Source organism: Pristiophorus japonicus, chromosome 2 (assembly GCF_044704955.1).
Source record: "Pristiophorus japonicus isolate sPriJap1 chromosome 2, sPriJap1.hap1, whole genome shotgun sequence".
In the NCBI taxonomy this organism is placed as follows: Eukaryota; Metazoa; Chordata; class Chondrichthyes; family Pristiophoridae; genus Pristiophorus; species Pristiophorus japonicus.
In genome coordinates this window covers 319,460,335-319,486,275 of record NC_091978.1, presented here as the reverse complement: position 1 = coordinate 319,486,275, position 25,941 = coordinate 319,460,335, and the positions used below count along the sequence as shown (strand labels likewise).

General features: G+C 45.8%; 1 protein-coding gene across 3 annotated transcripts in view; it reads left to right on the top strand.

Annotated features, from left to right (window-relative positions):
- nudt6 (nudix (nucleoside diphosphate linked moiety X)-type motif 6) overlaps nt 1-25,941 on the top strand; it is a 167,717-nt gene that overhangs the window by 11,033 nt on the left and 130,743 nt on the right. For 2 of the 3 annotated variants that reach the window (XM_070871819.1, XM_070871821.1), the window contains exon 2: nt 15,676-15,879. In XM_070871819.1, coding sequence (XP_070727920.1) covers nt 15,676-15,879 — 204 coding nt within the window. Of the gene's footprint in view, nt 1-6,993; nt 7,081-15,675; nt 15,880-25,941 lie in introns of those variants that run through there. The other variant, XM_070871820.1, reaches the window with a different exon arrangement.

Sequence of the window (25,941 nt, the reverse complement as noted above, 5' to 3'; positions counted from 1 at the left end):
TGTGATGAATAAAGCTTTATGTGATGATGTTTTAAGTTAGAACAAATAATCCAACACATAGACGATTATATACTGATTTATTAATAATAGATGCATATTGGTGGAGGAAACTTTTTTTGTCACTTGAGTTTCATTTTAATTACTTGGGAAGTTGAAGAAGAAAGTTAAATAAAGTGAACATCAATCAGATTTCAGTTAACAATTCTGTCCTTTCAACACAAAAATGAACAACATAACAAACAAGAGGCTCAATTTTCCCCAGTGATTTTTTTGGCCTAAGTTTAAAAAAAAAACAAGTTCCCCGATCAATTTGCACCAGCGCAACTCAGTTAGTTACGATTTTTTTAGGTACGTTTTTTTTTCACCCAAAGGGAGCATAACCTGCCATCCACGTCAATTCTGACCATTTAGGCAAGTTTGGCCAGCTGAAAGTTACTCCAGTTCTTCTTAGGCCAGCGTATGTGGCCTCTGTAGAAAAACCATCTGGTGAGTTACGTAATCGGCGCAGGTAAGGAAATCAGCGCAGGTAAGTGCAGCAGATGCCTGGACAGCAGCAGTAGGAGAGGTAAGAGAGAGTGGAAGAGAGGGAGGGGAAACCTTTCGGGTATAGTTAGATGTGGGGACCAGGAGGGAGGAGGCCATTCGGCCTGGGGTGGGTGCAGGGGAGCGGACCAGGACCGGGAGGCCACTCGGCCAGGGATAGAAGCGGGGATTGGCACCGGAACTGGGGGAACTTTAATAATTTAATGGAGGTAAGTTGCTGCAATGTATTTGTGCTTGTGAAGTTGCTGCAATGTATTCTAAGGTGCTTGTGAAGTTGCTGCAATGTATTTTAAGGTGCTTGTGCAGGTTGGGAGCTGCTGTATGTTTCACTTTCCAGCCTCAGCTCGCATTGTGTCCCTGGTTAACGTGGCAACCCGATCTTTTTGGTGCAGATCAAGGCTCCACCCCCAAAACTAAAGGACAGGCTAGGCTGCGCCAAAATGAAGAAAACAAAAGGGGAAACTTGGAACATTTTTTTTTGGCGTACTTGGGCCCCCAAAAATTGGGCGTAACTCTTCAAGTACGCCAAAAACCAAAGCTTTGGGAAAAATTGAGCCCAATATAATGCATCTATAACAAGGAAAATAAATTTATCTATCATTAATCTAAATGAGGTCTGAATAATGGCCCAGAAATTGCCGCCTCCCCAGGTCCGTACGGAGTGTGTACGGATCCAGGAAGGCATCAGTTGACAGATCCTTCACATCTCGGGAGCAAGGACATTTGCAAGGGCAAGATTGCGGTAGATTGCTCAGCAAATGTCGTGAAAACTCTTGCGCCTGATAAAAGCAGGCGCATAGCCTACTTTTGCAGGCATAAGAGTTTTAAAACACACAAAAACATAAAGTAAAATTTTAAAAACACATTTTATTGTTAAAAACCATCCCCACTACGGTAAGTTTATTTTAAACCATAATTAAAAAAACTTTTTAAAAAATCGGAAAAATATATATTTTTTATAAGACATAAATAACTTTAATTTAAATGAAAGTTAAATAAGTGGTGTATTTTTTCTATTTTTTATTCGTGTTTTGGGTGTTTGGGAAGGTTTCTCATTCATAATAATGGGAACTCCCAACGGAGTTCCCATTATTATGAATGAGAAAATACTTTACCTTGATTGGCTGCCCAGAGTCATGTGACTGCAGCTCCAACTTACGGACGTCCCAACGCGCACGCACTCCGACACGCATGAGTGGAGGCCTCAGGACCGGGATCTCTCATGGGCGCAGCAGGTTCAGGTAAGTGTGCAACTTTTTTCCCTATTTCAGCCGACCGGGATTTCTAGGCCAATATATTTTAATCCTGTAAATTAACATTGAATATCTGGCTGGGAATCTCTTTCTGAAGTTCAACAACATTACTTGTAGGAGTGTTAGACCTTTATTGAGCATCAAAACAGGAAGGTGTATACCTAGGGACTAATAATTTTTGAGTTTGGATGAAAAAACCCCAAAATGCCCTTACACATAGGCTGTACGCTGCGCTCCTAGCCTTCCTGATGTCATACGCTGCGGATAACTCTGCAGTGCTGAAGAGGAAGTCTCCCTTCTAGGCCTCTCTCAAGGTAAATAAGTATTCTTTATTAGTGACTATCTTACATTTATGGCTCCGAGCTCTTGATTCCCCCACAAGTGGAACCATCTTCTCCACATCTGTCCCATTGAACCCCTTTATAATTTTAAAGACGTCCATCAGGTCACCTCTCAGCCTTCTCTTTTCTAGAGCAAAGAGCCCCTGCCTGCTCAGTCTTTCCTGATAGTTATAACCTCTCATTTCTTGTATCATCTTTGTAAATCTTTTTTGCACCGTCTCCAGTGCCTCTATATCCTTTTTGTAATACAGAGACCAGAACTGAGCACAATATTATTGTGTGTGGTCTAACCAAGGTTCTATATAAGTTTAACATAACTTCTCTGCTTTGTTATTTTATTGCTCTAGAAATGAACTCCAGTACTTTGTTTGTACTTTTTATGGCATTGTTAACCTGCAATGCTACTTTTAATAATTTGTGAATCTGTGCCCCAGATCCCTTTGCTCCTCTACTCTATTGATGTTCTTATTTTGCAAGCAGTATATGGCCTCCTTAATCATCCTACCATATTGAACACATTGGCCCAGAATTTCCGACATCCCTGGTCCATACGAAGTTTCTATGGATCCAGGAAGGCATCGGAAAAGCCGATTTTCAGCCTGCAATGCGCATGCGCTGAAAACCGGCTTTTCAGATCTCTCAAGCTGGAGCTTGACAGATGATCCGCAGATTGGGAGCGAGGACATTTGTATGTGGAAGTTGGGGCTATTTACCCATATCTTGGATGGCAAATGTCCTCAAAACTCTTGTGCCTGAAAAAATAGGTGCACAGCCTACTTTTATAGGCTTTAGAGTTTAAAAACAGAAAAAACATGATTAAAATAAAAATTTTTAAAACACATTTATGTTAAAACCCTGCCCACTCAGATAATGTTATTTTAAACCCGAATCCTAACTTTTTTTTAAAATCTGGAATTTTTTTTTCTTTAAAAAACGTGTAACATTTTTAATTTTGATTAGTTTATTGTGTAAGGTGTTTTTTAAATGTTTTATGTAGTGTTTTTGCGTTTTTGGGTTTTTCTCATTCATAGTAATAGGAGATTCGTAACTTACTATTACTATGAATGAGAAAATACTTACCTGTGATTGGATGTCCAAGCCCATGTGACTCCTGCGGACGTCCCGACGTACATGCGCTGCGCGTCGCAGGGAGAGGAGGCCTGTGGATTGGGAGTTCCAGCAGGCGCAGCAGCTTCAGGTAAGTGCGCATTTTATTTCTATTTTTTCTTGATTTGCCCAAAGAAACATAGAAACATAGAAAATAGGTGCAGGAGTAGGCCATTCGGCCCTTCTAGCCTGCACCGCCATTCAATGAGTTCATGGCTGAACATGCAACTTCAGTACCCCATTCCTGCTTTCTCACCATACCCCTTGATTTCCCTAGTAGTAAGGACTTCATCTAACTCCTTTTTGAATATATTTAGTGAATTGGCCTCAACAACTTTCTGTGGTAGAGAATTCCACAGGTTCACCACTCTCTGGGTGAAGAAATTCCTCCTCATCTCGGTCCTAAATGGCTTCCCCCTTATCCTTAGACTGTGTCCCCTGGTTCTGGACTTCCCCAACATTGGGAACATTCTTCCTGCATCTAACCTGTCTAACCCAGTCAGAATTTTAAACGTTTCTATGAGGTCGCCTCTCATTCTTCTGAACTCCAGTGAATACAAGCCCAGTTGATCCAGTCTTTCTTGATAGGTCAGTCCCGCCATCCCGGGAATCAGTCTGGTGAACCTTCGCTGCACTCCCTCAATAGCAAGAATGTCCTTCCTCAGGTTAGGAGACCAAAACTGTACACAATACTCCAGGTGTGGCCTCACCAAGGCCCTGTACAATTGTAGCAACACCTCCCTGCCCTTGTACTCAAATCCCCTCGCTATGAAGGCCAACATGCCATTTGCTTTCTTAACCGCCTGCTGTACCTGCATGCCAACCTTCAATGACTGATGTACCATGACACCCAGGTCTCTTTGCACCTGCCCTTTTCCTAATCTGTCACCATTCAGATAATAGTCTGTCTCTCTGTTTTTACCACCAAAGTGGATAACCTCACATTTATCCACATTATACTTCATCTGCCATGCATTTGCCCACTCACCTAACCTATCCAAGTCGCTCTGCAGCCTCATAGAATCCTCCTTGCAGTTCACACTGCCACCCAACTTAGTGTCATCTGCAAATTTGGAGATACTACATTTAATCCCCTCGTCTAAATCATTAATGTACAGTGTAAACAGCTGGGGCCCCAGCACAGAACCTTGCGGTACCCCACTAGTCACTGCCTGCCATTCTGAAAAGTCCCCATTTACTCCTACTCTTTGCTTCCTGTCTGACAACCAGTTCTCAATCCATGTCAGCACACTACCCCCAATCCCATGTGCTTTAACTTTGCACATTAATCTCTTGTGTGGGACCTTGTCGAAAGCCTTCTGAAAGTCCAAATATACCACATCAACTGGTTCTCCCTTGTCCACTCTACTGGAAACATCCTCAAAAAATTCCAGAAGATTTGTCAAGCAAGATTTCCCTTTCACAAATCCATGCTGACTTGGACCTATCATATTACCTCTTTCCAAATGCACTGCGATGACATCCTTAATAATTGATTCCATCATTTTACCCACTACCGATGTCAGGCTGACCGGTCTGTAATTCCCTGTTTTCTCTCTCCCTCCTTTTTTAAAAAGTGGGGTTACATTGGCTACCCTCCACTCCATAGGAACTGATCCAGAGTCAATGGAATGTTGGAAAATGACTGTCAATGCATCCACTATTTCCAAGGCCACCTCCTTAAGTACTCTGGGATGCAGTCCATCAGGCCCTGGGGATTTATCGGTCTTCAATCCCATCAATTTCCCCAACACAATTTCCCGACTAATAAGGATTTCCCTCAGTTCCTCCTCCTTACTAGACCCTCCGACCCCTTTTATATCCGGAAGGTTGTTTGTGTCCTCCTCAGTGAATACCGAACCAAAGTACTTGTTCAATTGGTCCGCCATTTCTTTGTTCCCCGTTATGACTTCCCCTGATTCTGACTGCAGGGGACCTACGTTTGTCTTTACTAACCTTTTTCTCTTTACATATCTATAGAAACTTTTGCAATCCGTCTTAATGTTCCCTGCAAGCTTCTTCTCGTACTCCATTTTCCCTGCCCTAATCAAACCCTTTGTCCTCCTCTGCTGAGTTCTAAATTTCTCCCAGTCCCCGGGTTCTCTGCTATTTCTGGCCAATTTGTATGCCACTTCCTTGGCTTTAATGCTATCCCTGATTTCCCTTGATAGCCACGGTTGAGCCACCTTCCCTTTTTTATTTTTACGACAGACAGGAATGTACAATTGTTGTAGTTCATCCATGCGGTCTCTAAATGTCTGCCATTGCCCATCCACAGTCAACCCCTTCAGTATCATTCGCCAATCTATCCTAGCCAATTGACGCCTCATACCTTCAAAGTTACCCTTCTTTAAGTTCTGGACCATGGTCTCTGAATTAACTGTTTCATTCTCCATCCTAATGCAGAATTCCACCATGTTATGGTCACTCTTCCCCAAGGGGCCTCGCACAATGAGATTGCTAATTAATCCTCTCTCATTACACAACACCCAGTCTAAGATGGCCTCCCCCCTAGTTGGTTCCTCGACATATTGGTCTAAAAAACCATCCCTTATGCACTCCAGGAAATCCTCCTCTACCGTATTGCTTCCAGTTTGGTTAACCCAATCTATGTGCATATTAAAGTCACCCATTATAACTGCTGCACCTTTATTGCACGCATGCCTAATTTCATGTTTGATGCCCTCCCCAACATCACTACTACTGTTTGGAGGTCTGTACACAACTCCCACTAATGTTTTTTGTCCTTTGGTATTCTGCAGCTCTACCCATATAGATTCCACATCATCCAAGCTAATGTCCTTCCGAACTATTGCCTTAATTTGCTCCTTAACCAGCAATGCTACCCCACCTCCTTTTCCTTTTATTCTATCTTTCCTGAATGTTGAATACCCCTGGATGTTGAGTTCCCAGCCCTGATCATCCTGGAGCCTCGTCTCCGTAATCCCAATCACATCATATTTGTTAACATCTATTTGCACAGTTAATTCATTCACTTTATTGCGGATACTCCTTGCATTAAGACACAAAGCCTTCAGGCTTGTTCTTTTAACACCCTTTGTCCTTTTAGAATTTTGCTGTACAGTGGCCCTTTTTGTTCTTTGCCTTGGGTTTCTCTGCCCTCCACTTTTCCTCATCTCCTTTCTGTCTTTTGCTTTTGCCTCCTTTTTGTTTCCCTCTGTCTCCCTGCATTGGTTCCCATCCCCCTGCCATATCAGTTTAAATCCTCCCCAACAGCACTAGCAAACACTCCCCCTAGGACATTGGTTCCGGTCCTGCCCAGGTGCAGACCGTCCGGTTTGTACTGGTCTCACCTCCCCCAGAACCGGTTCCAATGCCCCAGGAATTTGAATCCCTCCCTGTTGCACCACTGCTCAAGCCACGTATTCATCTGCGCTATCCTGCGATTCCTACTCTGACTATCACGTGGCACTGGTAGCAATCCCGAGATTACTACTTTTGAGGTCCTACATGGGAAGCCCTCCTTGGAATTTCTGCCCATTGACTTCATTGGCATAGGCACCAATGAAACTAACTGCTGTATCCTGGGTGGAGTTAAGTTTTCTGTGTTGTTGTGCTTGCACCTATCTAGGCAGGTGGTTAGGTATCTACTTTGGGTCAGTGATAGCATTCTCATCTGTGAGTCGGATGGTCATGTGTTCAAATCCCACTCCAGAAATTGCAGCACCTAATATAGGCTGACACTTCAGTGCAGTACTGAGTGAGTTCTGTATTGTCTTTCAGATGAGACAATAAACTGAAGCCCTCTCTGTCTGCTCAGGTGGATGTAAAAGATCCCATGGCATTATTCAAAGAAGAGCAGCGGAGTTCTCCAGGTATCCTGGCCAACATTTATTCCTCAACAAATATCACTTTAAAAATAGCAGATTATCTGGTCATTTATCTCATTGCTGTTTGTGAGACCTTGCTGTGTACAAATTGATACTGTTATGTATCCCTGTGATTACACTTCAGAAGTACTTTATTGGCTGCAAAGTGCTTTGGGATGTCCTGAGGTCTTGAAAGGCATTATATAAGTGCAAGGTTTTTTCTTTCTTATTCCAGCACACCCCTAACTTCAGCTTTCTAGTCAATGGAGAGGTTCAATAGGTTAGGAGGTGAGCTACACATCGCAGAATACACTGGGGCCGAAATTCAGGCACGCCAGAACGCTGGTGCACCTATGATTTCTTACCTGTTTTTGCCGCCAGGAGCGTGGAGGCGGCAGTCCGATGCATTTTCAGGACACTGAAGTTTTTTTTACATTGGACCGAAAGCAGGTCATAAAGGGAGCGGAATGCGGCAGTAAGTGAGGCTTAGGGGCGGAAGTTGGGGTGGGATTGGGACTCTGCCGCTGTCAATCAGCGGTGAAGCAGTGGTGATGTCACAGATCGTGTGCATCACCACGCTCTCTCCCCTCTGTTAAAGGGGAAAGAATCGGGCATTTTTTGACTTCGGCCACTGGGGCATCAGGGAGGGTTTCGGCCGGGCCAGCGGCCTGGCACCCAAGAGACAGGGCACAATAGTCTGGTCGACATGGAAGTTGGCCGGCAAAAATTTTTTTAAGGCGGCCGCAGCATTCAGCCCTCCCCTTTAATTTCTGCAGCAACGCTAGGGCCGAGAGAAAGGAGACAAGGTGCACCAACAGAAAAGGCTGTCGGGGGCACCGCACGGTGGGGCATCGATTTCTTTTGCTGAATTTGGGTCGGGATAAAACGGAGGTGAGGGATAGCAGCGGTGCGCGCTTTTATGACATGTTTGCGGCAGTCAGCAGCAGTGGGGCGGAAGTGGGGATAGGCTTAAAAATTCCAGAACCCGACCGGAATTTGGGTCGGGGTGGCCAGTTGACCACAAAGTGGTGACCACGGGATTCCGCTGCATGGCCGCCACAAGCGGGCAGTAATCGGTCTTTCTGAGACCCTGAATTTCAGCCCCACTGAGTCTGTCCTGCTCTTCTAGTGGTATTTATATGGCTGGTCCAGTTCAGCTTCTGGTCAATAGTGACGCTCAGGATGATGATGGTGGGGGACTTGCCAATTATCATTGAAGGTCTATCATAGAAGACTGCCACCAAGCTCATGGTCTACAGTAATACCCGCCCTCCTGTATGGCTCAGAAACATGGAATATGTACAGTAGACACCTTAAGTCGCTGGAAAAATACCACCAACGATATCTCCGCAAGTTCCTATAAATCCCCTGGGACCAACGTTGGCGTCCTCGACCAGGCCAACATCCCCAGCGTCGAAGCACTGACCACACTTGATCAGCTCCGCTGGGCAGGCTACATAGTTCGCATGCCAGACACGAGACTCCCAAAGCAAGCGTTCTACTCGGAAGTCCTTCACGGCAAACGAGCCAAAGGTGGGCAGCGGAAATGTTACAAGGGCACTCTCAAAGCCTCCCTGATAAAGTGCAACATCCCCACTGACATCTGGGATACCCTGGCCAAAGACCGCCCTAAGTGGAGGAAGCGCATTCGGGAGGGCGCTGAGCACCTCGAGTCTCGTCGCCAAGAGCATGCAGAAATCAAGCGCAGGCAGCGGAAAGAGCGTGCGGCAAACCAGTCCCACCCACCCCTTCCCTCAATGACTATCTGCCCCACCTGTGACAGAGACTGTGGTTCTCGTATTGGACTGTACAGCCACCTAAGAACTCATGTTAAGAGTGGAAACAAGTTTTCCTCAATTCCGGGGGACTGCCTATGATGATGATCATAGTAGAAGGTTTAAAAACCAGCATCTCTCACAGAAAAATGTTCCAGGTCATTTTGTTACACTTGTTTACCATATTAGTCAGTTATTGTCAAGCAGATGCTGGAGAAGGAACAAAGCTATTCAATTCAAATATAAACAACTTGGTGTAATTTATTCAAATATATTTTTGGTTGGCAACTCCCTTTGAATTTAACAGTTATTGAAATTCACTAGGTCTTAATGACGTTTTAAATGTATTTATCAGCCTGTCTTTTTCAAATTGATGAATCTGTCTGTAATATTTGAAAAGGTTTTGCTAAGCCTGATAGCTTCTGTAGATAATCAGAAAAGAAAGGAATCACTAATCAAGGGAAGTATCATAATTTAACACAGCCGTTACCAACTATATTTTTTTAACTAAGCGAGGAGTTGACTAAGCTCAACAACGACTGTCAAATATATGATATATTACTGGCACTATTTGCTTTTGCATTACTGGTAAATGCATTTTTTGGGGCAATTAAAGCCTAAATCTAAGTCTAGTATAGTTTTATTCTGGTTCCTTCTGAAGATAAAGAAGATCCTATGAATGTACAGCATAGGTCTAGTAGCTGAAATACCTGAAAAGTATTCACTGTTCACTAACTGAATTCACAAGCATAGAGTGGAAGTACAGGTGCAACGTTATCCGGAATGTTTCGGAATCCAGACACGGGGCCAATCCGTGGTGGGGTTGTCCGGAAACCGGAAAACGTTCCGAAATCCGGTCTCCCTCCACCTCCTCCCCCAGACCTCCCCAAACCATCCCGCCGCCCGATCTCCCACACCCCCGCCTCGGCCCGACCTCCCCCAACCTCCGGCCGCCAAACCTCACCATCCCGGCCTCGATCCGACTCCCCCGACCTCTGGCGGCCCGATCTCCCCCAGCCCAATCTCCCCCCCCCGGCCTGACCTCCGGCCACCCGACCTCCGGCGGTCCGACCGACCCCCCCGACCTACCTTGGCCCAACCAACTCCCCCCACCCACCCCCCCCGACCACCGGCGTCCCGATCAACCTCCATGACCTCCGGCGGCCCGACTGACCCTCCAACCTACCTCGGCCTGACCAACCCCCCCCCTCCCGACCTCCGGCGGCCCAACCGCCCCCCCCGCCCCGACCTACCTCGGTCCGACCTCCAGCGGGCAGACCGACCCCTCCCCCCAACCTCCGACTGACCGACCCCCACCCCAACCTCCGGCAGTCCGACCGGCCTACCTCCCCCTACCCCAACTCTGGCAGTCCGACCGACCCCCCTCCCCTGCCTACCTCAGCCCAGGCAAAGACGTTCCAAAATCCGAAAATACCCTGAATCCGGAACGGCCTCAGTCCGAGGTTTTCGAATTTCGGACGTCACACCTGTAACAGTAATTTTTGAGAGACCTTTAGTACAAACTGCAAATGTGGGTATATGGGGTTAGGTTACAGATCAGCCATGATCTCATTGAATGGCAAACAGGCTTGAGAGGATAAATGTTCCAGTTACTTAAAAAAATGCTTTTAGTACAATACCTCTGACAGACACAGGGAAAATAAAGCATTATTTGTGTCAATTTTAACTAAATAGGTAAAAGTTTGAGCAAATGTATTTATGAATTTTAAAGGAGATGCTTAGAACGCTTGAGCTGGAGTTGGCGGGGTGGGGGGGGGATGGTGGAAGCACCACGATTGGCCTCAACATCCCTGAGCTGGGAAAAGGATAAAGCAGCCGGGGTTCCTGCTTGCACTTACAGTCCTCTGCACCTCACTGGAAAGTGCAAAAGTGTGAACATCCAGTAAATTGGGCTCCGCTTTCATGGCTCTTTGGTCGAATAACCCACTGCAGATTCACAGATGAAGAATGATGATTTGTGAGTGGTAGAAAACTACCACTGCCTATGGTATGAGTTGCCATCTTTAGGTGGATGAGTAATAAAGAACATCAGAAAAATAAATTGAAAGGGGAAAAAAATTATGAAAATTAATGTTTTGAAAGTATATGGTTTGTTAATTTAACATTAAAATATTTTGACACACATACAGCACACAATCTTTGAACACGTTGGGTCAGAAATTGCTGCAAAAGTATCTTGGCAGCAAGCGATGTTAATTGGATTTTTATGCTCATCATTAATATCGCCTTATATTTGAGTTGCTAATTACTGGAACATCATAGGATTACATAGGATGTACAGCACAGAAACAAGCTATTCAGCCCAACAAGTCCGTGCCAGCGTTTATGCTCTACTCGAGCCTCCTCCTGTCTTTCCTCATCTAACTCTATCAGCATAACCCTCTCGTTAAGTTATTAATTTAATAAAGTATTAGTTATTGAGACAAAAGAACGCTGTAATACCAACCAACACCTACCTACTCTCCTGTGATGTCAATCCTTGATTTTCTTTTGCGCTCTCCTCTGCTGGTCCCGTTCTTGCTCTGGTCTCGGGCCAAGGGTTGCCGCTCTTTTTTTTAACCGCCATTCCCGCTGGTCACACTCTCGCTCTGGTAACAGTGAATCGACGTCAATGTCACATCTGGGAACATGAATGTCATGCCCAATTTATTATTTCTTTGACCAATGAAAGAAAAGGAAAGCGAAAGAAACAGAGCGAAGACGAAAATATGCTGAATTAGAGTCAAACAAAATATATGGAGACAGAAAGGAATAAAGAGAGGGGATAGGGGAGATATGCAGTGGGTACGCCATTGCACTGCTTTCATATGAACATAAGATTTGCTAGAAGAAGATCCAACTAGTTCACCTTCTACCATCCTGGTAATCACATGTCACAATAATATTTGAGTTATTGCCTAATCACAGTAATCAACTCTATCAATTAATCTACAGCAGATTCAGAAATTATACGAGGAAAACCCCAGTGATGGGGAGCTTTGGGAACCATAGGTCCAAAGTCACCTTTATCCTGCCAGGAATGCTACACTTACCATGTCATGTCTCAAGTAATTCATATAATGTATCTCAAAATGTTATTTTCTGAATGAAATCAATCTAATTTGCATATTTGAGTATCAAAACAGCTATGCAGCCTGAAAATGATTGGCCTCCGACATTAATGAATGTAGATGGCGAGATTGGCACAAAAAGACTACAAGTACAGATTAAAAGGTATTAAAAAACCTCCAGGAACAATTCATTACCTACTGAAGTGAGACTACAGCTTCATTGATCCCTTTATGGGCCTCCAAGTTAAATGTCATGTCAGGACCAACAATCAAGTCATTGACAGGATTCTTTATGCCACTAATTACCATCCCTAAATGGCTGTGGCGGGAATAATTCGTATTAACGTTGTAAAGACAGCAATTTAATGATCGCCATTAAGTTCAATGGGGAGCTGCATGATGACTTTTATCACCTTTATCGAGGCTAGGGTGGGGGCAGGTCACCATTTAAGCCAATGGAGATTCCACTCTAGTTCTACTTATTCAGCAGGTACAAATATTAATGGAGGTACAGTTTTTTCATTTATAACATTTTAAACGTAGAGGATGTATGAAAATGTTTAATAAATTAACAAACCATGCCTTCGTTGATGACATTTACGCAAGAGTTCAATATAAGCATTCAAAAAGAAAATTAGAGTTAGAAGCAAAAATAATTATTCTTCATGTGTGAGCCTAGATAGTGAATGTCAGTGGCAGTTGACTATGGGGAATGTGGATAAGTGTGAGGTCATATATTTTGGGAGGAAAACAAGGAATGGGAATATACATTCAATGGAAAGACTGAAGGATGTGAATAAACAGAGAGGCACAGAGGTGCAAATACATAATTCGGTGAAAGTGCGATTCAAAGAAAGATAAAGCCATAAAAAGGCCAACAGCATTCTGGGTTTCATAAATTGGGGTATAAAGTACAAGAGTAATGAAGCAGTCCATGCCCGAATGCAGCAAGATCTGGATGGCATTCAGACTTGGGCTCATAAATGGCAAGTAACATTCGCGTTACACAAGTGCCAAGCAATGACTATACCCAACAAGCGAGAGTCTAACCACTGCCCCTTGACATTCAATGGATTTACCATCACAGAATCCCCACCATCAACATCCTAGGGATCACTATTGACCAGAAACTTAACTGGACAAGCCACATAAATACTGTGGCTACAAGAGCAGGTCAGAGGCTGTGTATTCTGAGACGAGTGTCTCACCTCCTGACTCCCCAAAGCCTTTCCACCATCTACAAGCCACAAGTCAGAAGTGTGATGGAATACTCCACTTGCCTGGTGAATGCAATTCAAACACTCAAGAAGCTCGACACCATAAAGGACAAAGCAGACCCCTTGATTGGCACCCCATCCACCACCTTAAACATTCACTCCCTGCACCACCGGCACACCGTGACTGCAGTGTGCCATCTACAAAATACATTGTAGCAACTCGCCAAGGTTTCTTCAGCAGCACCTCCCAAACTCACAACCTCAATTACCTAGAAGGACAAGGGCAGCAGGCGCATGGGAACACCATGACCTGCAAGTTCCCCTCCAAGTCACACACCATCCTGACTTGGAAATATATCGCTGTTCCTTCATCTTCATTGGGTCAAAATCCTGGAACTACCTCCCCAACAGCACTATGGGAGTTCCTTCACCACAAGGACTGCAGCGGTTCAAGGCGGCGGCTCACCACCACCTTCTCAAGGGCAATTAGGGATGGGCAACAACTGCTGGCCTTGCCAGTGACGCCCACATCCCAGGAATTAATAAAAGTAAGCCACAGTTTTGAGCACACCATTACCAAAAGGACATTGAAAACACAGAGAGAATACTGTGTAGATTCACCAGGATGATGCTAGGGATGGGAAACAGTGGTCATGAGAAGAGATTTGAGATATTTCCACTGAAAAACTAAGGAGATTTAATCATGTTTTTTTGAAATTATGAATTGTTTTAATAGTGAATAGGGAAAGACTATTTCCTATAGTTGTGAAATTACTGACAAAGCACCAGGAATCTAAGGTTGTTACTAAGAGGAGAGAGGTTAGGAAAAACTTCTTTGCATAGAGAGTTGTTTTGAGCTGGAATCCTTTGCTACAGGGAGTGGTTGAAGCAAAAACCATTGCATCTTTTAAGGGAAATGTAGATAAATATTTCAAGCAGAGTAAGATGCAGAGCAATGGTGAGGACATAGGGCAGCGGGAGAAGTTTTGGATTGATGTAGTAAAGAGTCAGCACTGATACAATGACCCAGATGGTCTTTTTCTGTGCTGTAAACTTCTGTGGTTCTAAATGTGGGAACAGTTTGCACACAACAAATCTGCTTTTGGTGGTGTTGACTAAGGCAGAAATGTTGACCAGGACACTGGGAGAACTTCCCTGATCTTCTTTGAATAGCTCCATGTGATATTTTACCCAACCTCTGCAGGCAGAAAGGGTTAATGTCTCATCAACACTCTCTGACAATGCAGCATTTCCTCAGAACTAACTGCACTATAATGTCAGCCTAGTTTAAATCCTGAAGTGGGTCTTGAAACCGCAATCATCAGCCTCAGATAGGACAAGCTGGCATGTACAAGCTGACACATACTGAGACTTTGAGATATGTATTCCTCTATTTGCTAATTTTTATAAGTTGGTTGTCAATTTGAAGTGGCATTCCTTGCTTTATACTCATTTCTACTTTTTTGGCGACAATCAGGAAAAGAGGAAAAATATAGCTCCATATATGTTCTGACTCATTTGTTACAACTGCCATTACTAGTTTTCTTTGCACAGACCTGATTCTAACATCCAGTTTGTGAATCAGTTCATTACTTGTAATGGTGTTAGTTTATGTGATAAAACATGTAGAACTCATCCTGAAATAATTATCTTGAAACAATTGTAAAATGATTCGAGTCGGTTTCAGTAGGATTCAAATGTTAATCTCCCTCAATATTCATTCAACCCTGTTTTTTACACTTTTACTGAAGTTGTAATATGGGCTAGAAATTGCATAGCGCCCCGTTTGGGGCGATAACTTTTGCGGGAGCACAAAAGTATCATCGGGTGCTATCCAATTCAATTGGATGCAAACCTCTGGTTTAGCGCTCCAGGAGGGAAGTGGAGTGCTAAATCAAGCTGACATCCTTTATCTACACAAAAATATGCATTAATGTATCTAAATAAAACATTTCTGAAACATCAGTACAGACAGATTCCATAGCTATAAGACAACACTTGAATAAACATGCACTTTATTTTTAACTCTTTGTTCCATCTGAAAGTGGGTAACAATTGCTCGGGAGCTACCGATTTAATAATTGTCGTTCATCCTTCAATATCAAAGAAGATAGCCAGAATATCATCTCATTTTTTGCAGTGAGCTTTTTGATTACAGATGAGATCTATTTTTGCTCAGAATGAGCATCCCCAGATTGGACAGTGGATCTCGGATACACCAGTTTGGGAATCTTGATTTTTCAAGTGAAGCTTCCTCAACATGCACTTACATTCAGCATCAGCAATGCAATGAGACTCATAGTAGGAGGTGCTTTCTTGGCTGGTTTTTCACCAAGCTTTCTTATCTTGAACAAGTTGTTCCCACTTATGAAAGTCTATTTTACACTGTTTCAGAGTCGCTTTGAAGCAGTCTTTATATCTTACTTCCCAGTTGTCAATGTGCGATAATAATTAATATAACAGACAGGACAGTGCAAGGGAAAATGTCTGCAATGCATGTCATCCAATAGGTTATAACATGAGTTATTTAATTTACAGATGCTATCAAGTGCTGGAAAGCAGAAGGCAAAGTGGCTGTCTGGCTGTGTGTTCCTATTCTCCAGAGCAGGTTTATAACTGCAGCAGCTGCTCAAGGTTTCACCTTTCACCATGCAGAAAAGGACAATTCGACACTGGCACTGTGGCTAGCCAAGGGAGAAAGCAGACTTCCTGCTTATGCAACACATCAAGTAGGAGTGGCAGGTGAGCAAAGTCTTTCAATCTCTATCAGTAATTCTATTACATTTAAATATATTTTTTCTTATTTAGTAAATGACAGTGATCATGAGAGCCATAAGATAGGCACTGATGAGAGAAGCCACTCATCTGTCCAAAAAAACGACAGTCTCGTAAATGATTCTAGGGGCTGGATTTTCGCCTCAGCGCCAAAGAGGGGCAGTAAAGGGTGTTATGGCGAGCATCCAGATTTTACCGCCCAGCTGGCAAATTCAGCTCATGGTTTGTGGCGGCACAAAAAATTACCGCCCCGCCCTCTAATTCCACTGAGATCATGACATCACTCGTTGCGCAACGCTCCGCTAGCGCTCCAGATGAAAAATTGGGCACTAACGCCTCATTAAACACCCGCCACAGGAAACGTCTGAAAAACCAAGCATTCCCAGGATGCAGCAGGCGGTATTGGCGGCATATTTAAATGGAAGGAGGAGGATCCTACATCACAGGTCACATTGACAACAACGGTTGCGCACATCACGCTGCATGAAGCTCCTACTTGAAAGTGGCAGTTTTGTCAGTCATTGCAGTGTCCTTACAACGTCAGTGAGAGAATTTAATGGGGGCATTACTAGTTCACAAGCACCAACGTTTTTACAGGCATCACCGCTCATATCTCAAGCTCTCTGAGGAGCAGTGTGTGAGAAGGCTGCGCTTCCGAAAGGAAGTGCTGACAGAGATATGCCATCTCCTACAGGCAGACTGATGCCTGGACCGCATTGGAGTCAGCCTTCAATTCTCCCATCAACAGGATTCCGAATTAATTGTGGTGTGCTGCATGTTGCACAGCTTGGCTATCATGAGGGGCCAGGCATTGCCAGTGGGGATTGCAGGCCCACCTCAGGAGGAGGAGGACTATGAAGAGGAGCCTGGCGCAGCTCCCATTGGATAGCTACACCATCCACGAGGGAGACAGCATGGAGATGTTGCCAGACCAAGAATCGCACATCGCCAGCTCATAATGGGCCGGTTCTCCTTAATGGAGGAAACTGGGGGATGGAGCTAATACTGGACATGCTATGTGCCCCCATAAAGGCACATCTCCGGTGAACATTGGAATGATACACAAGACACCAATGGCAAAGAATCAAACAGACATTTTACTGCAACAAAGAAACAAAATCTTCTTCCACCAAAAGAAAACCATTCAATAGACAACGTTATGTTGGAGGGCACTGAACAACAATGAAGTGCATCAAATCAAAGAAAAGCGTAATCAACAAAAATCAGCTCCTCTGCACAACCTTGTCCTGCACATTATTCTGACTTACTTAACACTGCGATTTTCCTCTGGGGTGCAAATACTTCCTTGTGTAACTCCTGATTTTGCATCCCCGATCATGGAACCTAATTTTTTGCTGAATTTTGCAGATGAGGACGCAAACTTTTTCCAGGCGGTATCAGGACCGTCCTGCCACCATTACAGCCCCGAAATCTTAAAACCAAAATCCAGCCCTCGGACTTTTGTTCCCACATCCTACCTGAAAATCTATTCCATGTGTTGATCATTCTTTGTGAAAAAGTGCTTCCTGAGATCACTTCTAAGCGTGTCTTCCTTTAGTTTGAAAATGTGCCTCTTTGACTTATTCTTACAGTTTAATAATAATATTCTAGATTTATCGAGCCAGTCTTGCTGATGGACATTGAAGTCCCCACCCAGAGTACATTCTGTGCCTTTGCTGCTCTCGGTGCTTCTTCCTAGTGGTGTTCAACATGGAGGAGTACTGATTCATCAGCTGAGGGAGGGCAGTGGGTGGTAATCAGCCAGAGATTTTCTTGCCCATGTTTGACCTGAAGCCATAAGGCTTCATGAGTTCCAGAGTCAGTGTTGAGGACTCCCAGGGCCACTCCCTACCGACTGTATATCACGATGCCGCCACCTCTGGTGGTGTTTCTATGTTTCTGTCCTGCCAGTGGTTCAGGACATACCCAAGAATGGTAATGCAGGAGTCTGGGACATTGGATAAAAGGTATGATTGTGTGAGTATGACTGTCAGTCTGTTGCTTGACTATTCTGTGGGACAGCTCTCCCAATTTTGCCAAAAGTCTCCAGATGTTAGTGAGGAGGACTTTACAGGGTTAACTGGGCTGGGTGTGTCATTGTTGTTCTCCAGGAGCTTATGCTAGAACGGTATAAAACAGATATAGAATACTACGTGCAGTTCTTGTCACCACGTTACATGAAAGGTGTGATTGTAGTTAATATGTCCTTACTATACAGTACAAATGCACACAAGGCCCATACTAGAGAGAAGGTCACTCTGTGACCAGTAATCTTTATTAGCCAGCACTGAAGTGGAGAAGATGAGTGGAGCTTCCCCTTTTATACCTGAAAGTCCAGGTTAGGAGTGTCTCCCACAAGTTCACCACCTAGTGGTCAGTGTTCTCACGGTGTACAACTTAGGTCAGTTTATACATGGATTACAATGACAGTTGAATACCTGACATCACCTCCCCCGCAAAGTCTTATTGGGATCACAGGTGCAGTCTCTCTGGTGGTTTACGCTCCCTTGTGGAGCGCCTGAGTTGGGACTCCGGTTGTTGGGCACTGGCCTGAGTGTCTGCTGTTTGCGGTACCTCAGGCCTGTCCGGACTGCCCACAGTGACTGGGCTCTCCTCCACTTGGTTCCGGTGTTCGGGCACATGTGGTGGAGTGAACTCTACATCGTGTTCTTCCTCTGCTTCTTCTATGGGGTTGCTGAACCTCCTTTTTGTTTGATCTATGTGTTTGCGGCAGATTTGTCCATTGATAAGTTTGACTACCAGAATCCTATTCCCCTCTTTTGCAATCACGATGCCTGCGAGCCATTTGGGCCCTGCAGCGTAGTTGAGGACAAAGACAGGGTCATTTACATCAATACATCGCGCCCTCGCATTCCTGTCATGGTAGCCACATTGTGACCGGCGCCTGCTCTCAACAATTTCTTTCATGGTGGGGTGTATAAGGGATAACCTGGTTTTGAGCGTCCTTTTCATTAGCAGCTCTGCGGGTGGAACCCCTATGAGTGAGTGTGGTCGGGATCTATTGGCCAACAGGAGGCGTGATAAGCGGCTTTGTAGGGAACCCCCTTGGATTCTGAGCATCCCCTGTTTGATTATCTGCACTGCTCGTTCCGCCTGGCCATTTGAGGCCGGCTTGAATGGTGTCGTTCTGACATGGTTGCTACCATTTCCTGCCATGAAGTCCTGGACATTGTCGCTGACCAAGACGTCCGGTAGACCATGGCTGGCGAACATTGCCCGTAGACTTTCTACTGTGGCAGAGGATGTGCTTGAATTGGGAATGTCACACTCGATCCATTTGGAGTAGGCGTCTACTACAACCACAAACATTTTTCCCATGAAAAGACCTGCGTAGTCCACATGGATGCGTGACCATGGCTTGGCGGGCCAGGACCAGGGGCTAAGGGGGGCTTCCCTGGGCACATTGCCCAGCTGGGCACACGTGTTGCACCTGCGAACACAAAGTTCCAGGTGTGCATCTATCCCTGGCCACCAAACGTGTGACCTGGCAATTGCCTTCATCATGACAATGCCCGGGTGCTCATTGTAGAGTTCTCGGATGAATGCCTCTCTGCCCATCTGGGGCGTGACTACTCGGTTTCCCCATAGTAGGCAATCGGCCTGAATCGAGAGTTCATCCTTGCGCCTGTGAAATAGTTTAAATTCCTCAGGGCATGCCCCGTACGTGACTGCCCAGTCCCCATTCAGGACACATTTCTTGACTAAAGACAGTAGCGGGTCTCTATTTGTCCAGACTTTGATCTGACGGGCTATCACGGGTGAGCCTTCGCTTTCGAAAGCTTCAACAGCCATGACCATCTCAGCAGCATGCTCGGTTGCCCCCTCGGTGGTGGCTAGTGGAAGTCAGCTGAGTGCATCGGCGCAGTTTTCAGTGCCCGGTCTGTGCTGAATTGTATAGTCATAGGCGTCAAAGGTGAGTGCCCACCTCTGTGTGCAGGCCGACGCATTTGCATTTTTGGCCTTGTTGGCAGCCAAAAGGGACGTTAGGGGTTTGTGATCTGTCTCCAGCTCAAATTTCCTGCCAAACAGGTACTGGTGCATTTTTTTTTTACTGCATATACACATGCAAGTGCTTCCTTTTCTACCATCCCCGTAGCCCCTTTCTGCCTGGGACAGACTTCTGGAGGCATAGGCTACCGGCTGTAACTGACCCTTGGCATTAACATGCTGCAACACACACCTGACCCTATAGGATGACGCATCGCACGTTAAAACAAGTTTCTTACATGGGTCATATAGCGTTAACAGATTGTTGGAGCGTAACAAATTGCGTGTTCTATCAAAAGCCCTTTCCTGGATGTCCCCCCAGACCCATTCGCGACCTTTACGAAAGAGCACATGTAGCGGCTCTAATAGCGTGCTCAATTTGGGAAGAAAGTTACCAAAATAGTTCAGGAGCCCCAGGAACGAACGCAGCTCCGTCGTGTTACGGGATCTGGGTGCTCTCTGGATCGCTTCTGTTTTGGACGCGGTAGGTCTGATCCCGTCTGCTGCTACCCTCATCCCCAGGAATTCTACCTCTGGAGCTAGGAAGACGCACTTCGCCTTTTTCAGTCGCAGACCTACCCAGTCCAGTCTGCGTAGCACCTCCTCCAGGTTGTGGAGGTGTTCTTCAGTATCACAACCCGTGATGAGGATGTCGTCTTGAAAAACCACCGTCCTTGGAGTCGACTTGAGGAGACTTTCCATGTTTCGTTGAAAGGTCGCGGCGGCTGAGCAAATCCCGAACGGACATCTGTTGTACTCAAACGACCCCTTGTGTGTCGTGATGGTGGTCAGCTTCTTCGACTCATTCGCCAGCTCCTGGGTCATGTAAGCTGAGGTCAGGTCCAATTTTGAAAAAAGTTTGCCACTCGATAGCGTCGCAAAGAGGTCCTCCGCTCTCGGTAGAGGGTACTGGTCTTGGAGTGACACCCGATTGATGGTGGCCTTGTAATCACCACATATCTTGACCGACCCATCCACCTTGAGCACCGGCACAATCGGGCTCGCCCAGTCACTGAATTCGACTGGCGAGATGATGCCTTCCCTCAGCAGGCAGTCCAATTCGCCTTCTATCTTTTCCCGCATCACGTACGGCATCGCTCTGGCCTTGTAGTGTACTGGCCTGGCGTCCGGGTTTATGTGAATCACTACCTTGGTCCCCATGAAAGTGCCAATGCCGGGTTGAAATCGTGAGTCAAATTTGTCCATGAGCTGTGAGCATGATATTTGCTCCACAGAAGAAATTACATTGACATCACCCCATTTCCAGTTCATGATAGCAAGCCAACTCCTCCCCAGCAGTGCGGGACTGTCCCCTGGGACAATCCAGAGTGGCAACCTGCTCTCTGAATCTTTGTGGGTCACGACTACCGTGGCGCTGCCTATGATCTCCTTTGTATATGTCCGTAGCTGTGCGTCAATTGGCAGTAATTTTGGCCTCCTGGCCTTGGACGCCCACAACTTGTCGAACTGTTTGATACTCATCAGGGACTGGCTGGCCCCCCCATGTCTAGCTCCATTGATACTGAGGAGCACTTTCATCATTATCGGCGGCATCCTGGTGTATGAACTGTATATGTGCTCCACATGAACTCGCAGAACTTCAGCTTCCAGCGATTTCCCTCAGTGTCCATTTGGCCTCGTAGGGCTCACATCAGGCCCGTCCTCCTTGTACATCAACCTGGCTGCAGGTTTCCTGCACATACGCACCAAGTGACTGCTGACGTTGCAGTTTCTGCAGGTATATTGCTGATACCTGCAAGCTCTGGCTGTGTGTTTGCCTCCACACCTCCAACATGAGCCGTTGTTGGAAACAAAAGGTCCATTACCAGTCGATCGTCTCTGACTGTCTCTGTCACTGTCCTTAAACGCACCATTGACAGGTGTTGATGGCCTCATTACTGGCCGTATTGTCCCTTGCGATGGCATGAATCGCCGTTCAGCTAGCCATTGTCTCTGTTGAATTCCCCCTTTGGGTTCGACTACATGCTCGGGCATGTCCAATTGCCCCTGTCTGCCTGGAGAACTGTGTGCCGGGTTAACAATGTTGACTCCCTGTCCATTTGCTGCATTTAAACCAAGATTTTTGTCAAACATCATTCTGGTCTCTTCCTCCCCTGAGATAAATGTCTGGGCCATCAAAGCCACCGTTTCCAGGGTCAAGTCTTTGGTCTCAATCAGTTTCCTGAAAACACCAGCGTGCCCGATGCCCTCAATAAAAAAGTCTCGCAGCATCTCCGCTCTGCGTGCATCTGGGAACTTACATAGGCTCGCCAGTCGCCGGAGGTCTGCCACGAAGTCTGGAACGCTTTGCCCTTCTCGCCGCCGGTGCGTGTAAAACTGGTGTCTCGCCATGTGCATGCTGTTCGCCGGTTTAAAGTGTTCCCCAATCAACTTACTGAGCTCTTCAAAAGTCTTGTCCGCCGGCTTCTCTGGCGCTAGAAGGTCCTTCATCAGGAAGTACGCCCTGGATCCACAAACCGTCAGGAGATGAGCCCTGCGTTTGTCGGCCGAATCCTGTCCCAGCCATTCCTTAGTGACGAAACTTTGCTGTAGTCTCTCAATAAAATCGTCCCAATCATCACAACACAGTACCTCTCATCTGTGCTGCTAGTGGCCATGCTCGCGTGGTTTAAATCCGTTTCTCGTCGCCAATAATATGTCCTTACCATACAGCACAAATGCACACGAGACCCATACTAGAGAGAAGGTCATTCTGTGACTAGTAACTTTTATTAGCCAGCACTGAAGTGGAGAAGATGGGTGGAGCTTCCCCTTTTATACCTGAAGGTCCAGGTTAGGAGTGTCTCCCACAAGTTCACCACCTAGTGGTCAGTGTTCTCACGGTGTACAACTTAGGTCAGTTTATACATGGATTACAATGACAGTTGCATACCTGACAGCAGTGGAGAGGGTATATAGGAGATATACGATGAAGTTCCCAGGACTGCCTGAAAGGGTGGTAGATTGAAACCCTCATCACATTTAAAAAGTACTTTGATGTGCAGTTGACCCATAAGGCTTCAGACCAAGAGCTGGAAAGTGGGGTTAGGCTGAATAGCTGTTTATTGATCAGCGCAGATACAATGGGCCGAATGCCTCCTTCTGTGCTGTAAATTTTTATGATTTTATGATGTGTGCAACTGTACTGGTGCTTGCAAATATTGGTGAGAGTGATGCAGGATGCTGTGAGATGCTGTCTTGTCTGACGACTAACAAAGCTGGCAGGTGCTCTTCCAGAAAGACAGAAAAGGAAGAAACATTGAAGTGCTGGCTCCGAGGCATCTTCAAGCAGAGCCCTCAATGCAAGACACTGTGTGCGATGCTTGCCTGTATGGGAGTCTGTGAGAAGGATCAGAACTGTCGAACAGAATGATACTGGCCCTAGGTTTGAGGAAGACCTGTGGTTTCACATTCCCTTCCTTTCTCTGTGTTCTCATATGCAAGGATGTCCAATGTGGCCTCATGCAAGGGAGTCAACGACTTGTCATTTCTGAGCTCTCCTCCAGTTCAGGTCTGTTTCCTTGTATTATATGCCATTGTATCTTGCAAGAAAAAAATCAGTTTTTACATGTTGAAGGAGCACAGACACAGTGACATACATATGTTAACACAAGAGATAGAGAATTTAAAAGCCAAGAGGCAGTGATTAGCTTATAGAAAACCTTAATAAGACTTCAGTTAGAGTAATGTGTGCAATATTGGGCTCCACACAGTAGGAAGGATATTAAGGCTTTAGAGAGGGTACAATGCAGATTCATTAGGATGCTGCCTGGTATGAGGCAATACAAATATGAAGAAAGACGTAAAAAAACGGACCCTATTTGTGCCATAAAGATGCAGATTGCGGGGCACCTTCCACCACGTGCCCCGCCCAAACAACTGCGGTGGCAATATAGCCCCTATCACCAAATCTCACCTTGGTCTGTCCCCCTACTCCTGGCGCCTTCTCTTCCTTTGAGCATCTCGCCTTGTTCCACCCCTCTCGCATCTAATTTAAAATCCTCGTTCCCTACCACCCACCTAGGTATTATGCCAATTTTCTCACTGAGATATCATCACTGCTTTTCTCCCTCAGCTTCTGAGTCAGCCGAGCAACTTCTCATCCTCGATGATTTCAACCTCTATCTCAACCCATCATGCTGTCTCTCCTACTATCCTTCCTTAATCTGTCCCTCCATATTAACTCCCCTACCCATATTCACAGCCACCCCCTCAACCTTGCCATGTCACGTGGCCTCGCTACTCTCATCTTGTCAATCACAGATAAGGGCATCTCTGATCACTTCTCTGTATCCAACAACAACAACTTGTATTTATATAGCGCCTTTAACGTAGTGAAACCTCCCAAGGCGCTTCACGGGAGTATTATGAGATAAAATTTGACACCGAGCCGCATAAGTAGAAATTAGCGCAGGTGACCAAAAGCGTGGTCAAAGAGGTATGTTTTAAGGAGCATCTTAAAGGAGGAAAGAGAGGTGAAGAGATTTAGGCAGGGAGTTCCAGAGCTTGGAGCCGAGGCAACAGAAGATATGGCCACCAATGGTTGAGCGATTATAATCAAGGATGCTCAAGAGGGCAGAATTAGAGGAGCGCAGACATCTCTGGGGGTTGTGGGGCTGGAGGAGATACGAACCATGGAGTGATTTGAAAATAAGGATGAAAATTTTGAAATCAAGCCATTGCTTAACTTAGGTCAGCGAGCACAGGGGTGATGGGTCAGCGGGACTTGGTGCGACGTAGGACACAGAGTTTTGGATCACCTTTAGTTTACATAGGGTAGAATGTGGGAGGCCAGACAGGAGTGCACTGGAATAGTCAAGTCTAGAGGTAACAAAGGCATGCATAAGGGCTTCAGCAGCGGATGAGCTGAGGTAAGGACGGAGATAGCGATGTTACGGAGGCGGAAATAGGCGGTCTTAGTTATGCTGTGGATATGTGGTCGAAAGCTTATTTCAGGGTCAAATATGACACCAACGTTGCAAACAGTCTGATTCAGCCTCAGACAGAAGTTGGGGAGAGGGATGGAATCCGTGGCTAGGGAATGGAGTTTATGGCGGGGACCGAAAACAATGGCTTCGGTCTTCCCAATATTCAATTGGAGAAAATTTCTGCTCATTCAGAACTGGATGTCGGACAAGCAGTCTGACAATTTAGAGACCATGGAGGGGTTGAGAGAAGTGGTAGTGAAGTAGAGCTGGGTGTCATCAGCATACATGTGGAAACTGATGCTGTGTTTTCGGATGATGTTGCCAAGGGGCAACATGTAGATGAGAAATAGGAGGGGGCTAAGGATAGATCCTTGGGGGACACCAGAGGTAATGATGCGGGGGCAGGAAGAGAAGCCGTTGCAGGTGATTCTCTGGCTACGATTAGATAGATATGAATGGAACCAGGCAAGTGCAGTTCCACCCAGCTGGACGATGGTGGAGAGGCGTTGGAGAAGGATGCAGTGGTCAACTGTGTCAAAGGCTGCAGACAGGTCAAGAAGGACGAGGAGGGATAGTTTGCCTTTGTCACAGTCACAAAGGATGTCATTTGTGACTTTGATGAGAGCCATTTCGTTACTGTGGCAGGAGCGGAAACCGGATTGGAGGGATTGAAACATGGAATTGCGGGAAAGGTGGGCACGGATTTGGAAGGCAACAACACGTTCAAGTATCCCTCTACATCCACATCCCCCTTCGCCCTCTCAACCCCACTTCTGTGTCCGCTCCTGGAAAAACCCTCCCTCATGTCACTTACAGCTGCATTTTCAAATTACCAACTGTCTTGCTTTTGGCCCTCAATTCACCATGACATTTCAGCAGTTACCAATCTGCTCAATCACACCCTTACCTCCACCTTTGATGCCTTTGTCCCCATTAAAACCATTACTCTCTCTCACATTGGTCATTCCCCCGGTATGGCCTTCATCTCCACTCCCTTAAGTCCAAGGTACACAGACTTGAACGTCTATGGCGGACAACTGGTTTAACCATTCATCACCTGATCTGGTGGACCACATAAAGCACTACCGAGCAC